The sequence below is a fragment of the Primulina eburnea genome, chromosome 16 (assembly GCF_022965805.1).
Source record: "Primulina eburnea isolate SZY01 chromosome 16, ASM2296580v1, whole genome shotgun sequence".
Classification (NCBI taxonomy): domain Eukaryota; kingdom Viridiplantae; phylum Streptophyta; class Magnoliopsida; order Lamiales; family Gesneriaceae; genus Primulina; species Primulina eburnea.
Window position 1 is genome coordinate 4,968,419 of NC_133116.1, and position 17,004 is coordinate 4,985,422.

Consider the following 17,004-nt stretch of genomic DNA (forward strand, 5'->3'; position numbering starts at 1 on the left):
GAATTCATAGGGAGAAGAAAAGTGATCAGGCGAAGAAGAAGAATAGAGTGAAATTCGCGGAAAATGTGAAAGATTCAAGCAAGAAAATCACAGAAATGAACCTGTCAAATTCGGAGAAATTCGAAAGAGTTGCGGTAATGAAATTTAGAAAATTCCTGCAAATCATGTAGCTTTGTACAGTGGGATTCTCAAGGATCGTATGCACAGAAGGCAGTATTCTCACTGAATTTTAATTATTATGACCAAGAGTGAGTAATTCATTCTGTTCATTTTTTATTTTCATCATATTATTTTATTATTATTGTTGTTAGATACGAGAGATTAAATTTGAAGAATGTTTTAAATATTTTCACCTTTTAATATGACCTAGAGTTTGATCCGATTTATATTTATAAAAATATATATTTTAAGTATAAAATTTAATATTTTTTAATCAAATCAAATTAATAAGATTCATTTATATTTTATTTTTTTGACGGATAAAATCATGTAGCTTGTCATTGTAAAATATACCTAATATAAATATAAAATTACTAGAACGTTTTAGTATTATGATTGTATTTGAAGTAAATTACTAAAATATACCTAAGCGAAACAATATTTTTCATATATCTTAAAAGCAAATGATGGGTGCACAAAAATACATTCTATACTATTCTTGATTTTTTTTTAATTTCTTTTCGTTTTTCATTTGTTCTCTAATTAATAATATGACTAACTAATTTAAGAATATATACATATATAAGTTAATAAAATCTTAAATATATATAAAATAATCCAAATAAATATAAATATTATGTAAAGATTAAATTTAAAAAAATATATGTTAATTCAATAAATAAAATTAGTATTTTAATCTCTTTTTCAAATTAAATTAAATATTTAAATTTATTAATATATTCGGGTAGGGTCGGGAGTCCCGTCGGGTATATCATATATTCCCGATCCCTTTCCCGATTCTGAGCGGGTCGGGAAAAATCTCGACCATTCGGGTCTTGAAAATTTCGGGTCGGGCCCGGGTCGGAAGTCGGGAAGGGTTGGGAATTTTTTTATTTTTGCCAGCCGTAGTTCTGTTCCCAGGTAGAACCATTCCGATCCGCTATCCGAACCAGCAGGTGGATGGACCGATCCGTTCTAACCGATTTCGAACTTTTAAAAAAAAATTAATAATGAACAAAAACAAACCGTAGAAAAATATAATTTTTATTAAGAATTTTAAGTTGAAAAATATATCGTAAAAATGATAAATATAAATGAAAATTTGATATTTATATTGAATAATAGATGTCGATTTTACATGTTTTAATGTGTCGTTTTTTAGTCTCTTGTTGCATGATTTTATTATATTAAATCCTTGTTTCATTCATTTAGTTCATTATTTATGATATTGGGTCAATCCTCACTCGAATCGATTATTTTGTAGGAAAACGTGTCCAAAAAGATAGAAATTTAAAATGGCTCTTTTCCTTTTAAATAAAAAAATTCTAACCAAAGAAGCTAGATAGGAGCAAGCGTGCTATGACGATTATTTTTTTACCACCCAATGCGTCTTGGACCAACTACTCTATTCCTTTTTAAATAAAATTCTAACCTATTCCCGCTGCGATTGCACATGTGAAAAGTCGCCCTGATCCATTCACTAATGGATTCGAGGCGGTTTCGGAACCGATTACGTCAAATCGATTCCTGACTTAATATCGGATAAGAACCGATCCATTAAACATGTTTATTACTAGACTATGTGTTATTTCTATCGGATCGAATTTATCAAATAACATTTTATTATTTATCTTTGTATTAAAATTAGAATTTTTGTTGGACCGATAATATCCATATTTATGTTAGAGTATGTCTCATGTGAGACCGTTTCAAGGATCCTAATCTGTAAGACGGGTCAACACTACTCATATTCACAATAAAAAGTAATACTCTTAGCATAAAAATTAATACTTTTTAATAGATTATCCAAATAAAGACCCGTCTCACAAAATACAATCCGTGAGACCGTCTCACACAAATTTTTGCCAAATATCAATTACTCTACAATCATATCACCATCATAACAGATTCTTGGATATAAATTGTAAGTACGCTGGTCATTAATCCATCTTTCTTTTTTCAATCGATTGATCTAGCCATCGAGGTATGGCTGATTCAGTCCCCTGCCTGGAGTATAGTTCATACAAGGACCTTGCCCTGTCCTGCCGAGTTGGTTGGCACTACCATGTCGCAGTTGTTTGTTACTCCCACAATAATCAGCAAACATTACATTAAGTTTCATTCTCCCTACGAGAATTCCTACTCATCTAAACGGAGTCGAATCATCTAAGACACTTTCCCAAGTTGGTTTGTCATGTGCGATTTTTTAATGTTTCCAGTGTTATTCCAATTGTTTAATCAATGCACGTCGCGATAAGTAACATAATCTCATCCTAACAAATAAAAAAAAAAAGAAAAAATCAACAAACATTAGACAAATCCTCTTGGGTCAATTGGTATGGGATTTCGAATGGTTTAAAGTGAAAAATAAAATAAAAATCATATCTTTAAGTTGTCCATCCAAATTATTTATTTAACTTGGTAAAGAAGGCAGTTTCGTTCGGACTTCCGTATCATAGAAATCAAACATATCCGGAAGGCGAAACCATAAAACCAAACTATCGAATTTATTTCAAGAGCTACACAGAAGATGGCGCAAGAGGAAGACGTGAAATCGAGGCTGCAGGAGCTGCAGAAACAGCTTGCCAAGAAGCAGATGTTCGAGGAATCTGTTTCCCACATCGGATCTCTCCTTCGACAGCGTTATCCATCTGCTTCGCCATCTCTCCAAGAATCGGTCTGCTTCTTTATTCCCTAAATTCTATTTTTTTTAATAAAAAATTAAAGGGTTTTCTCTCGCTTGAGTTTGATGGCTGGTTGATGAAAGTTTAACTGGATTATGCCAATGGTTGTGATCCGTTCGATGGAATTGACTTCATTTGGGCTGTTTTAGATTTTTCGTCTTTTTTTTCCTCCTTGCCCATTTTTGGTTTGGGCTCGCCGTTCACATAATCCTTGTTTTGTGTATTGATGATATGATTTGAAAGAATCAGACTGTTTAACATCATCTTCGTTTACGTGTATGAATTTGCGTGAGTTTAAATTTATATTTTAGTTAGTTTAATTAGAATTCCTTATTCACAATGTAATGTTTATTTTACGTTTACAAGAGATGCATTTGTAGCTTAAAAGTTTATTCTTGGGAGCAACAATTCTTGGTGGGGTTGCTTGCCATTTAAAAAAGATTGGAGGGATTCATTTAGCATCAGTTATGTCTAAAAACGACGTGTTTTGATCCTACTATTGGCATCAAAGCCGCAATCTACTCGATTCCGTAAGTTTCAAGTTGGTGCAGTTTTAGGTGGGGATTGATAGGAAGTAACAGTTATTCACACTGAAAAAGTGATAAAAATATAGTTGTTGGGGATGTTGTATGGTTTATAAAGGGATTCGTAATTATAATCGTCAATGTAAGTGTCAAACGTTTAATCCTTCATTTACTGTTGTTTCTGTGTATATTATCCATTCAGATTCCTTTTTCTGGTGCTGGTAGTTAACATTAGTACATTAGTATCCATTTCTCTAGGAATCCACTTGTTTTATTTGCTATTTGCAGTTCTATTCAGTACTCTGCCGAGTTTCAACTATTTTGAAGACGAGATACACGTCCCCTGGATTTTGGAATGCTGGGCTTAGGCTTTTCCAGGAGGCTGAGCAGATGGTCAAGGATACCTCCAAGAAGAAACACTTGCAAAGTTGCATCACTCAGGCACGAGAGCAATTGGGTGAAATACAGAACGTATCTGCAGATTTAAGAGAGACACAAAATAGAATTAATAGAGGTGTAAACATCTCATTTTCCCTAGTATCGATAATCGTAAATGAGTTGTGTTGGGTGTAACTTATAGGACCGAATGTCTGATGATACTATTAATTGGTTTTCATGGTTTCGATTTCCTTCTGTTTCAAGTTGGAGAGAAAATTATTCATTGAAATTTGTTGAGTGGGAAAAATCACATAAATGATCTATATGATTGCCACCTATAAAATACAATTATTAAAGCATTGAGTTTGATTGGTGCATGATTTAAAATATTTGAGCTGCATCATTATAAGATTGTCACCTATAGAATACAATTGTTGAAACATTGAGTTTGATTGGTGCATGAATTAAAATATTTGAGCTGCATCATTACTATCATTTGTAGTTTTTGATGTATTGGAAAAGTTCGGTTAATTTAATTTTTAATCCTTGATTCAGGTTATCTCTTTGAAGGGCATCTCACTGTCGATCCTGAGCCTCCACAGCCTGATTGGTTAGTGCAGTCGAATTTGCTTACAGCAGCTGCCACCTTGTTTCATGGTGAATCTTCAGTGCAATTGGACAGTGGTAGCACCACGGATGGTGCTGTCGACATATATCAGGAGTTGTTGGATAGGCTGGATAATATTGTCCCAGAGGTATCTTTTGTCATTTCTCTTTTGTCTACCAATATATTTTCCTGATGAAATCAGCTTTTAAGCAGACATCAGCAAAAGAATCAGATTGTTCATCGTTTTGTTTTTCTTATGTTTAATAATTATTGCCCATACCAGTTTGGCCTAATTTGATATATTTTGTAGTTCGCATTTAGGCTAATCTTTTGTTCCCAATGAGTTTCTTTGATTCCATCAGGGTTGAGAAATTGGACCAAACTGGTATGGGAAAAAGAAAAGTCCTTTCTTGGACACAAATGTGACGTTTTGATGGATAACTTATTCAAATGAAGTGCTTATAAAACACTTTTTAAGAATCCAGAATTGTAGTTTCCAGCTGTTTAAAATATTTAAAATTCCTTATTCTCGAATTTGCTTACAGCAGCTGCTACCTTGTTTTATATTTGAATTCAATTTAAAAGTAAAGGAAAAAAAGGCTGTTTTTCGTTATTGTATTCAAATATAAAAACTGCTTATTCCTTTTCAAGAATAACGTTAAAAATTGAGAATAATAAAGTGGTTTTAAAGAAATAGCTTATGTATCCAAACCGATCCTTCGTTTTTTTAATTGTTGCGACTTAGTGCAGACGAGAATATAACAAATAACACTACACTTTGTCTAGATGGATGATTTGTTGCTTCTTTAGCAATTTCAATCTAGATTCTTCAAGGCAAAGTGTATAAAATCTGTTACGAACTAAGAATTGCCTAAAAATGATGTTCTTTGCTGAACTCATTGCATCTGATATGATTTATCACTATTTTTCTTTTGTCTCAAGATCCTAGACATCGATTCTGGTATCCCTAGAGCCCCACCTGCCAGCAAGGAAGTTGTGGCAAAACTTCCAGTTACTACAGTTACAGAAGAAATCTTGAGTAAAGTTGGTAAAGACGCTGCATGCTCCATTTGCCAAGAAAATATGGTTGTTGAAGATCAGATGCAAGAATTACCCTGCAAACACATGTTCCATCCTCCTTGTCTCAAACCATGGCTGGTACCTTTCCTTGCTTGTTACTCTAATTTATCAGGGGCGATGTCTTAGTCGAAGAGCGTGTATGAGAGATTGACGCGATTGACGCATCTAGTATAATGTATGCATACTGGTGGTACCAGATGAGAGGGCTAAAAGGAGCAGTCGCTGCCCTCCTTTTAAGCTTTCTTACAAACTATATCTTTTTATGTATTATATTGATATATATGTATTAAAATATATCACCCCTTAAATTTTGAGAATTTGATTTTGCCCCCTCCAAGCCAACTAAATAACGGGCTTCTCCACCGTCCAATGTTTTCTGAGTTACATTTGAGTCGATAGAATGAACAACTTGTCTGTGATGTGTTCAATTCAAGGATATCCAACCTCTAAGAAACTAACTTTTAATTGACTTTGTCGAAACTTTTCGCTTGATGAGATGAACATAATTCAGGGAATTGTTCAATAGCCGGACTTGCAAGAATTGACTTTCAGCTTACTCTTGAAATCTTTTGACGTGATAGGATGTACATAATTCTTGTCCAATATGTCGGCATGAACTGAAGACCGATGATCATGCATACGAAAGTTGGAAGGAGAAGGAAAAAGAAGCTGAAGAAGAGAGGAAAGGCGCTGCAAATGCCATACGTGGAGGTGAATACATGTATGTGTAGAAATTAGTGGTGAGATTTTGTTTCCAATGTTTGAGGTTTATGGGCATATGCATCCGTTTGTATTCATCATTATTTCCGTTACATGCTGATGTTTTTCCATCATATTTACTCATTTGAAAAGGATTACAAGATTAATGACCGGATCAAAGGAAGGAATTTGATATAAAGCAAACAAATCTGAAGTCTGAAGATCCTAATATAGGCATGCATTTGTTAGTTTTCTTTATAATTCTTGCTAAAAATCGAGCTCGACGACAGATTTGATACAATTTGGTCACAAAGAGTTGGAATTTTTTGTTACATTTACCGTTGGCATCTAATTCTAATAAAGATGACCCCTCTCGATGTTGATGGATGAACTTGGGTGCTAAATCATTTAGTCAAGGACTCAAGGCAATAGCTCATTTTCTACATTTAATAATATTTTTCTTATTAATACACTTTTATTAACTAAGTTTTGGAAAAATGTTCAAATATTTTTTTGAATTAAAAATATGAAATTAAAATAAGAATTTTCTTCGTAAATTTTATTTTTATAATAAATTTTTAATTTGAGTAAAATAAAACAAGTCAATCTACATATTTGAACGGAGAAATTATGTAGTAAAATCCGCATTATATGTGTATATATCAAAGTCAGCCTTGGCCCGACAACAGTTTAATGGTAGCTTTTTTTTGGCCATGTGAAAAGAAGGAATAACAAAAGCTATCTTTTAATCCCACTAAGAGCCCGTAAAAATCTTTCCCAGTTTTCGCCATCATTGACCATAGCAGTAATAAATAATTAAAATCGATACTTTCAGAATTTTAAAAACGCAAAATTCATCTCTATTTATATATTTTTCAAAAATATTATTTCTTTATTGTAAATATAGACATGATTAACTCATCACATGGATAAAAATCAACGAGATCGATCATCGACATGCCCTTCAAATAAACAATCATATCAATTTCCAAATATTTCAGCCAATCAAATCAAAATCGCGCGGGCTGCTTTTCAATAAAGATCGAATTATTATTGCAAAGGAATGAAGAGTACTCAAAATCAACTTGCGCGTTCCACTAACTGATGGACATGCACAACGGTTTTTGTCGTACAAATATCACGAGTAATAAAATATATCTTCATTTCATCATATATATTTATTTCTTTCGAATTTTGATATTTTACATTATTAAATATCACTATCACTCTCTTGTCGTTTTGTTTTTGATAATGTTAATATTTTTCATCAAAAATGTTGTTGATGTGATATTATATATCAGATCATATTCACATCTGATAGTAAATTAAGAATGAAATTCGATAACATAGAAAAAAACAATTCGATCTTTGATTATATTTAATGTAATCATATGTTGGACCCTCCAAGTGAGATGGTATCTTTAGTTATTCCCGAGGCCTCAATTGACTTGTATCAACAAACCACAAGGGAATGTAAAGCCATCTTAAAGTGAGACAAGAATCTATTCATCTTTTAAGGTGTTCTACGTTTTATTTCTGACCAATATTTTTTTGGAAAAGTCTGTCACACAAAAATTACATAGCATACTTTATCTCATTGACATGATTTGGCAGACTATTACGTTCAACCCAAATGTTTATTTAGTGTACACCTACGAATAGCGATTACATGTCCTCGTTGAAAAAAAGTCTCCATAAAATCTAAATAATAGAGTGTAGTAATAGACGTTAATCAATGTGTTGTTACTTTTTGACCACTTATCTCTTTGCTTCATGCCCCATTAAAGAGGTCAATGAAAAGAACTCAAAAGCTCGGGAATCCGATGTTAACTTGGATTTGCAATCATTTATTTTTATTATCTTTAAATTATCTCAACTTTAAGAATTATATTAGATTGAAAGAGCTTCGTGTCATATTAGGAATGGAGTATTGGCTAGAATTTTTTTAAATGCTTATTAGTGAACATGCAATGTGTAATTTAGTAGATTTTTTTTTAAAAAAAATAAAAATAAAATCGGGTGTTAAATCTAATCACCAACATAAAATCATAAAATAAACTGCTTTAGGTCCATTATAGCCAAAATAAATACATATCAATGTAATTTGAAATGTGTCGTAACCTCAGCTAAGTACAACATGCATGGCATACCATTATAGGCAATTGCACAACAAATTTCGCATTTGACATACCATACTGACAATACGAAAGATTCACCAACATTAGCCACCCTTGTACATAACATTTCCCATTGACTTAGAGTGACTATATTGATGATTCCTGAAAAGGAATCGGGTCATTCTTCGACTCAGGCGGAAAGAGAAAACTTAAATTAGTCAAATTTCAATTTGCTGCAAAGGTTAGAGCATGTGTAAAATTTAGATGGGGTACTTTCACCCGACCAGGGTACTTTATCCCGACCAGAGTTCTCTAGCAGGGACATGGTACTCTCGCCCGACCAGGGTCCTCTAGGAGGGTTATGATCCTCTCACCCGGACATGGTATTCTCTCCCAACCAGATACTTTATCCCGACCAGGGTCCTCTAGCAGGGACATGATACTCTCACCCGACCAGGGCCCTCTCGCCCGTATATGATTCAGTTCACCCGACCAGTATGGGTCACTATGCATCATTAGCATGATAATTAGTGCTCATGACAAGACCCGAACAATATGGGTCGTCATGCCTACTGAGATATGACAGGGCATGGACATATGTTTAATCAAGAACAGTGTATATGCACTCTAATCGTGTTCATCTTCTCCCTTATAAATACACAGGTTTTCTTATTTGAGAAACATTGCAATCTACTGCGTTCAATAAATTCTCTCTCTACTTGGTGGACCTTGTACTGACTTGAGTGTCGAAGTGGCTACGTTGGAAACCTTTCCGACGCCCCACTGACATTATCTTGTTGAGTGTGTGCAGATTGTTTGACCCGGGAAGATCAGGCCAGAGCACCTTGGTAGACCAGGCAAGACCACCCGGGAGACCAGGCCAGAGCATCCGGACAGACCAGGCCAGACCACCCAGGAGGACAGACTAGACCAGACCACCCAAGAGATCAAACCAGGTAATATTCATCATATCATGTCAAAATCATTACAGTGAAAATGATATTCTCTGCTCGGATAGATTGTCCACCCAAGCTCACTCAATCTACCCAGACATAATCATATATATATATATATATATATATATATATATATATATATAATAACTCGAGTTATACATTTTTCGTGTAAGCATGAAGTATACGAAATGGTTGCCAACGAAGCATGTTGTGCTCGACCGTGTTTGTCTGGGCGTGGACTCTGGGTGATATTATAAGTCCTAGCACACATATACACCTTAAAGACTTGAACTATATATATGATCATGGAGATCTTTACAAACATATCGGTGAAGTTATCACTGAAGAGTTTTATTTTTATAATATAATGTTAATTACTCGAAAAAAGTTTTAATTTTATATGAAGTGAAATTAATATTATAATACCCACCTTGAGTTGGATAAAATTTATATGGAAACATGTTTTTTTTTGGGTGTATATAAATGAGGAAAATGAAAAAAAAAAAAAAATTACAGGGATGTTTATAAATTAGCACACAATATTAATATAAACCAAATTAAAATTAAACAAGAAATACAAGGCTAGCTTTATCTGGTACTCCAAACATTCTTAAGCTCACAATGAAATTAAAACGAAAACCTAGGTGACATAATTTTTAAATCATGATAATTAAACTAATTAATGATCCCTAAAATGAACATGACAATAATAAATTATATAAAAAAAAAAACACGAAAATTAAAAATCGCTTGTCGTGAGGCCAAAAACGTGCATGCGCTTCTTTTGTTCTCGATTCTCTCTACTCATTCAAATTTAATAATATGTGGACCTGAAAATTGTATCCAATATTATATACAGATCAGAATATATAAAATATAAATGAAATAAAAAAGTTTAATTTAATAATAATAAACTAATTAATTTACCCAAAAAATAGAGAATCAGCCTGATGCATTTAGAACGAAGATGTGCTGCTGCTTTCCTTGGGAGCATTGCACTTGAAGCATTCCATCCTGTTTGCAAAGTTGTGCTCGTTGCAACCCAACCTATACATACATATATATATATATATATATATAAACAAAATATTATTTATTAAAATATTTTAAAAATTATCTGTCAAGATTAAATAAATATTTTTTGTACAGGTTTAAGTACTAAACATAAAAAGTGTACCTGGTGCATATCCAGTCACCAGATTTCCAACCAGAGCGGCTCCCGCCGCCGCCGCCAAAAGAAAAGTTACGGCGCGGATAGTCTCCATCGAAAGCGGAGCCGCCGCCTCCGGAGGCTTCATCCTTGACAGCGCCACACTTGAAGCAGCTGGAGCGGCTGGCGAAGTTGTGGGCTCCGCAGTTGCCAACGGAGCAGTACCAGTCGCCGGGCCTGACGTCGGGTCCCGTGAACGCGTACAAGTTCGTCCCGCCTCTCCCGCCGTAATCACCTCTCTCTCCGGGCCTCGGGTCTCCGCAACGCTGGCAGGAGTCTCTCCTTTGGAAGTTGAGGTGGTGGCATGATCTGCAGTTCCAATCTCCGGGCCTGTTCATTATTCCTACAATCACATGGTTCCAAAAAAAAATTAATTCCCCTTTTAATTTACTTCATTTCATAATTTGCACGAGTCACATGCACGCAATTTTAGAGTCGAGAATTTGATCTAGTATCAAAATTGAATACCCAAGTGTAAAATATATTATATATATTTTTATGAATATGCTGTCAAGGATAAATAATTATTTTATTTTTATCATTAATTATTCATTCGACTTAAACTAATTTATTGAATAAGAAGTAAAGCACCATTATAACCCAAATATGAAATTTGGATTTCAAGCAACTTTTAAGTTTAAGGAAGAATTTGTGCAATTATTTTATTGAAATAAAAACATTTCACGTTCAAAAGAAAAAATCTAGTAACTCTGACAAATTATCACGACGCTCTCTCACAATTATGCCTTTTTCTGCAATATCTCAAAACTGCATGGCCAAAGCGTGTATGGCTTCCCATGCACCGATGTTCATATATATATATATATATATATATATATATATATATATGTATGTGTGTGTGTGTGGGCGAACAATTTACTTACCCTACGCAATTAAAGGGACAAAATCTGCAGGCAAATGTTGTGCAAGCTGAAAACAAGTTGTTGTAACAAATGTTGGTGTGGAGTGAGGTTGTTTATATAGTGATAAATAAAGATGGGTTCGAAAATCGAGGGAGGTGGGTGGGTTCTTTTTCCTAAGCTAAATATATTCTCCTGTCCTGACTCGCCTCCATTGTTGAACAGTGGGAATCACATAAAAATACTAAATTAAAGTGAAAATAACAGTGGCCTTGTAAGTAAGATTGGATACAAAAAAGGAACACCAAATTCTAATCTTCTTTTTTTTTTCTTTCTACAAATTGGATTCTAAAGAGAGGAAATATTGTAATAAAGTTGTTACAGCCAACTTTGCTTTAAGGGAATTTTTTTTTTGGAGTTGCGAAGTGCATGACCACTGTGGAAATTGCATTCAAAGAGTGTCCTTTTATTGGTTTCTGGGGTAGTGCTTGGCATTGATAAAGATTTAGAGTACGAATGGCAATCATTTTGCTCAGTTTTGATGTATAGTTATTTGAATTTTTTTGTTGAATTTTATATGTATTTAAATATTGATTTGCTTAATTACCATTTAAGCAATCTTAATCCCTCTATTGATAAAATTTGTCCAAAAAAGTGTTTTGAGTCTGGTTTGGAAAAATGTGGTCGTGGACAAACTCCTATCTATTTACCTGATTTTTTCTATACCATCGGTAATTTTTATCGCATCTCAACAACATTATATCATGTAAGTATTTCACATATATATAGCTGAGTTTTTGTCTAAAATAGTAAGTTATTGTCAAAAGTACATTTCTAAAAAAAAGATATATAATGAATCTTGAAGTAGATAAATTGCAATAAATTATAACTTCATTTATTGTTTTCTTTGATTTTATCAATTTTTTTATTAATTCAAATTTTAATTTAATTCATATTTATATCAATTCAAATGTAAATCATGAATTATATTTCTTTTTATTTTCTTATTCAAATTGAAACTAAATTTCATTGAAAACATAAACTATCTTTAAATTTTTGCATTAATTGTACCAATTCATTTAATTTTGGATATGATTTTGTGTTGCTATGTCATATTTAGTTATTATTATAAACTATATAAATAATTCAGACTGCTTTTTGTATCATATTTAGACAACCAATTTTTACTCAGGATAAAAATAAAAAAAAAATCGGTGCAATGTTCAACATCACCCATGAGATAAATCATTTAAAAATATATATGACTCTTAAACTTTGATTAGTTCATTGATATGATCTACCTGTATATTGAAACAACATATATTTTAGTTTAAAATGCATTTTCCATTATCAAGAGGTTATTTTTTTTATTTACGAGTATTTTTTTTTATAGGGTTAACACATATACGGAATAATCAATCTCCGATCATGGAAAGAGTGAATAACATTCTCAAATAATGTCATATATCTATATCTATTTATATATAAACATAGTTTTTATCATATTTGAAAAGTTTCCACAAAAAATAATATGCTACCACCGTGAATTTTTGGTATATTAATTGCCCGTAAACTTTTATTGTTATTTTGTATCTTAATATAACTTTCATATATGTATCTTAATAAAAATTTAATACAAATATTTATAACATGTTTTCAAAAATAATTTGATTCCCCCATATACATGCATGTACACATTCAAAGTTGGCAAGAATTCAAAGCCGATGTTGAGTCATGATTGGATAAGTAAGAACAAATCTTCCCATTTTTGGCAGACAGATTGAATATTCCATGGATCAAGGTGAGCCTACTTGTTATTCTTATCTTTAAAAATTATACTTAGGTGGGGTGTGGGTGGGGTGGTGGGGTGGGGTGATACATTTTCAGTCGTAGTATCCCACATATTCATATATACCCTACGTACCCCTCCACCAGTCGCTATATGATTGCAAAAATCGTGGTTTCTTTTGAATATTCATGTTTTGTACTTCAAGTTTGAACATTGTACTGTAATAAGTCAAATGTTTATATTCTTGTTTGAGGGGAATATATCTCAATTCTCTCATGAATTCTCAAAACTTGATATCGTCTATCTATTTTAGCGGAAAAAATATGATATTCGGTTGCTAATATCCGAGTTTTTTATTGTGAAAAGTATGTCTACGAATTTTGGAATATATATTATGGTACTGATGGTTGATTCGAATATAGCTTAAACTATAATTTTTAACTTGAACTAGTAATTAATTATTAATTAAGAACAGCTGTCCTAAGACTGATCCATGGATGTGTAGAAATGAAACTGCCGAAGCATATTGAAATCTTGAAATTGGAAAAATTAAATCTGTCATTTAAATAAAGGCAGTTGATTCATACGACCATGGGTTCATAGATATTCGAATTTTTATTTTAAAAATTAAGATGTATTTGCGAAGTATAGAATCGCCATCCTATCAACTTCTGAGTTTTAATTAAATTTAGCATAATCGAACACAAAATCTAAGTTTAAGATTTTTCTAATTCAAACGATACAAGAAGAATATAAATAAATTAATCCACTAACATATAGTTTCAATCATTTTATATTTATGTATGTATGTATATATGTATAATAATTAATATTGGCCTGCACTCGTGGGTGTCAGTCTTGTATCCTGAATCACATGGCCGGGAACTCCCAAGAACGATATGCTCAGTTCGTGTTTTTTTTTTATATAAATAAAATATACATTATATATATTTATATTAAAAAAAATTATTGTAATACTTTAAAATTGTGTTATTATTATATTATATAAAAGGAGATTACTTAGTTCACAATTTAAGGCCTGACGATTCAAAAATAAAAGAAAGTGAAAATGGTGGAGTTTCGATAAAGAAGTGAGTCTTCGAGGTTCAATTTGACCATCTTTTCTTTAATAATGAAATATCTTTTCTTTTTTTCCAATCTACACTGCCATGGCTTTTTTGCTGTCACGTTTTCTTTTCCCCCCCTACCCATCTTTTTATTTCATACCCCCTTTTGAATATATCAATCTATATTCCACCACGATTTTCATTCAAGCCATGCATGGAACAAATATACAATCATTGATTTTTTTATTAAAAAAATTGACAAAAACTTGTGTGAGACAGTCTCACGAGTCGTATTTTGTAAGATGGATCTCTTATTTGGGATAGTATTACTTTTTATGCTAAGAGTATTACTTTTTAGTGTGGATATCGGTAGGGTTGACTCACGTCACAAATAAAGATTCGTGATACCGTCTCACAATAGACTTACTCAAAAAAATTATACATATAAAGCCATTAAATTATAAAAATCATTACTTAATTAGTGAGTTGTCGCATATCGGACCAATTTCAGCAGCAAACAAGTCAACTGGACTTAACTATTTAACGGTTAGTTCGATCCTGTAGCGGGGTATTGCCCTGATCGTAGATAGAATAAATCCTATTTAACTGGAAGAAGTAAGCAATAGCGGGAAAAATGTAACTTAACTCGAGAAGTAAGCATCATGCCGAATTTATGTCCTCCGAGATGTACAAGTCGTTTGATGCCAAAAACACTGTTCCCGAGTTCCTCGTCTAGCAGTGCCGACTATTCTATATTACTTATGAATGCAGATATCCCAGCTGGGGTGAGAGGGCTGAGAGTACAAATATAAATATGCAAGCACGGAAATCGACTTGTCTAAAAAAAAACCCAAGTTACTAGACAAACTATCTGTATCACGTACCAGTTCAAGTACGAGCGTGAGTGCCTGAGTACAAGGTCGACATCCTAGGCATGGAATATTTCACCCTATATGTGGGGCAGTGTCCCATGTGTAGATCAAGAGTCCAGATTTAGTCACAAGTACATGAGGTCCACTATTTTTTTTTAAAATCACAAATATGACTAAATATGGACCATCTAAATCCTGTGAGGACAGTAGGATCGAACGAACCCCTAGGCATCACGTATAAGACTTTGTGCCTGACGGATGAGACTAAACTTTGAGTTTCAGCCAACACTTGCAATTTCACTCGAGAAATCCATTACCAATTTATTACAGAAAAAATTCTACCCGAGACATCAACTGACAATTGGTGGCTACGATCGGTATACGTGTGACATTGGAGTTGAAGAAGAAATCAAGAAAATTAAGATTCATAAGTAAAATTAAACACATAATTATTCTAAGTTCAATAGGGCATTGCCTTTGTTCGAGACACGTCTGACCATATAAGATGATGTCGGGGAGATGACCTTGTTCACTAGAAGATTCAAGAAGTGTCGATAAAATCAAAATGACAAATATATAAAATTAATTGACAAAAACTTATGTGAGACGGTTTCACGGGTTGTATTTTGTGAGACGAGTCTCTTATTTGAGTCATCCAGAAAAAAATATTATTTTTTATTGTGAATATCGTTAGGCACTTAGGGTTGACCACAAATAAAGATTCGTGGGACCATCCAGGGACGAAGCCACCCCAAATGCTGGAGTGGGCTCCAGCCCTGAATAAAAAAAAAATTATTAGTAATTATAGTATATATGTAATTTTAGCATACATTAAAATTTTATCCATTCCATAAAATAATTATATTTACTAACTTAGCCCATTAAAATTATTTTCAACCCATTTAACCATAATAAAAATTACTCTATCAACAACTGTACTTTTGTAAGCAAGGGCCTCGAGTTGAAAAAAGTTGTGAGGGTGAGGATTTGAAAGAGATTTCTGGTAAGAGATATGAAAAAGCTTGTGTGGGAGAGGGTCTCGATTGAGTTTGCACGAGGTGAAATGATTGTTTTTTGCTACTTAATTAATTTATTTCATTTATTATGCAGAAAGATTCAAAATATGGCTTGATTGATTTTGTATTTATTTTTCAGCTTATGTACTGATGAAGTAATAGAAGATTAGATTTTTTGTATGTATAGAGCTCGAGATTAACTTCCGTATGATTTACATTTTTAGTGGATTTTCTGTTTTTCCGCCCCAACACGAGTTTCAAACAGAAAATTTCACCCGGGGCACTATGACGGGGAAAATCTTCCGCCCTAGCTAGCATGCCTGTCTCGCGGCTCCGGTGCATTTTTCTTAAAGATTTGATTTGTCTTGTTTTAATGCTTCATGTTTTTACGACAACAACTGAACGATCATTTTCAGCTATGAAATTTCTTAAGACCTAGCCTCACTCTAGAATAAGATGAAAGAAGAGTTGTTGGCAGATTATATGATGATCTACATTGAAAGAAAGTTTAGTGAAATGATAGATACTGATTCAATAATTGATGAGTTTTATTCGATGAAAAACCACATAAGAGTATCTTATATCTAGTTAATATAACTATTGTTTATCGAGTCATTCAACCCTAGGTCAAAAATTTTTCTGACTGAGATCATCTCACAAAAGATCTACTCAAATTAAAAATAGAGTTTTTGATTGTTATCAAATAAGTCATTATCCCAACTAACTGAATTGTCCGCAATTCCAACTGTTGTACATGTCCAGCATTTCGAAATTTCATGGCCTTACAAAATAAATCTAAATTATATTATATATTTCGTGAACTAATTTAAAAATAAATCTCATCGTACCTGTAAATGTTTATTACTATAAATTATGCCCACAATTTTATCGGGCAGTGGAAAAGAGAACTGCGAAAAAGCAAAAAAAAAGTAGTACTGATTCGATTCTCTTCGGGAAACGCATCCATGCAAGACGATTACCACCTT

The 17,004-nt window shown here is 33.0% G+C and overlaps 2 protein-coding genes across 2 annotated transcripts; one reads left to right on the forward strand and one right to left on the reverse strand.

Annotated features, from left to right (window-relative positions):
• The first annotated feature begins 2,579 nt into the window (after positions 1 to 2,579).
• On the forward strand, positions 2,580 to 6,244 carry LOC140816936 (E3 ubiquitin-protein ligase AIP2-like). The gene is made up of 5 exons (XM_073176446.1): positions 2,580 to 2,836; positions 3,656 to 3,881; positions 4,301 to 4,500; positions 5,295 to 5,510; positions 6,014 to 6,244. The coding sequence occupies exons 1-5, from the start codon at positions 2,690 to 2,692 to the stop codon at positions 6,161 to 6,163; spliced, it is 939 nt and encodes a 312-aa protein (XP_073032547.1). The 5' UTR covers positions 2,580 to 2,689; the 3' UTR covers positions 6,164 to 6,244.
• A 3,502-nt stretch (positions 6,245 to 9,746) lies between these two features.
• LOC140816501 (RNA-binding protein involved in heterochromatin assembly dri1-like) lies at positions 9,747 to 11,456 on the reverse strand. The gene is made up of 4 exons (XM_073175823.1): positions 11,299 to 11,456; positions 10,382 to 10,757; positions 10,132 to 10,251; positions 9,747 to 10,034 (listed from the first exon to the last, which is right to left on the reverse strand). The coding sequence occupies exons 2-3, from the start codon at positions 10,750 to 10,752 to the stop codon at positions 10,161 to 10,163; spliced, it is 462 nt and encodes a 153-aa protein (XP_073031924.1). The 5' UTR covers positions 10,753 to 10,757; positions 11,299 to 11,456; the 3' UTR covers positions 9,747 to 10,034; positions 10,132 to 10,160.
• Positions 11,457 to 17,004: the final 5,548 nt, after the last annotated feature.

Excerpts from the sequence above, each read along its gene's own strand:
- LOC140816936 (XM_073176446.1), top strand. The coding sequence starts at position 2,690 with ATGGCGCAAGAGGAAGACGTGAAATCGAGGCTGCAGGAGCTGCAGAAA. Across the intron at positions 4,501-5,294 it reads TGGATAATATTGTCCCAGAG|ATCCTAGACATCGATTCTGG; the intron begins GTATCTTTTGTC and ends TTTTGTCTCAAG. Across the intron at positions 5,511-6,013 it reads CTTGTCTCAAACCATGGCTG|GATGTACATAATTCTTGTCC; the intron begins GTACCTTTCCTT and ends TTGACGTGATAG.
- LOC140816501 (XM_073175823.1), bottom strand. The coding sequence starts at position 10,752 with ATGAACAGGCCCGGAGATTGGAACTGCAGATCATGCCACCACCTCAAC. Across the intron at positions 10,252-10,381 it reads GGTGACTGGATATGCACCAG|GTTGGGTTGCAACGAGCACA; the intron begins GTACACTTTTTA and ends ATGTATGTATAG.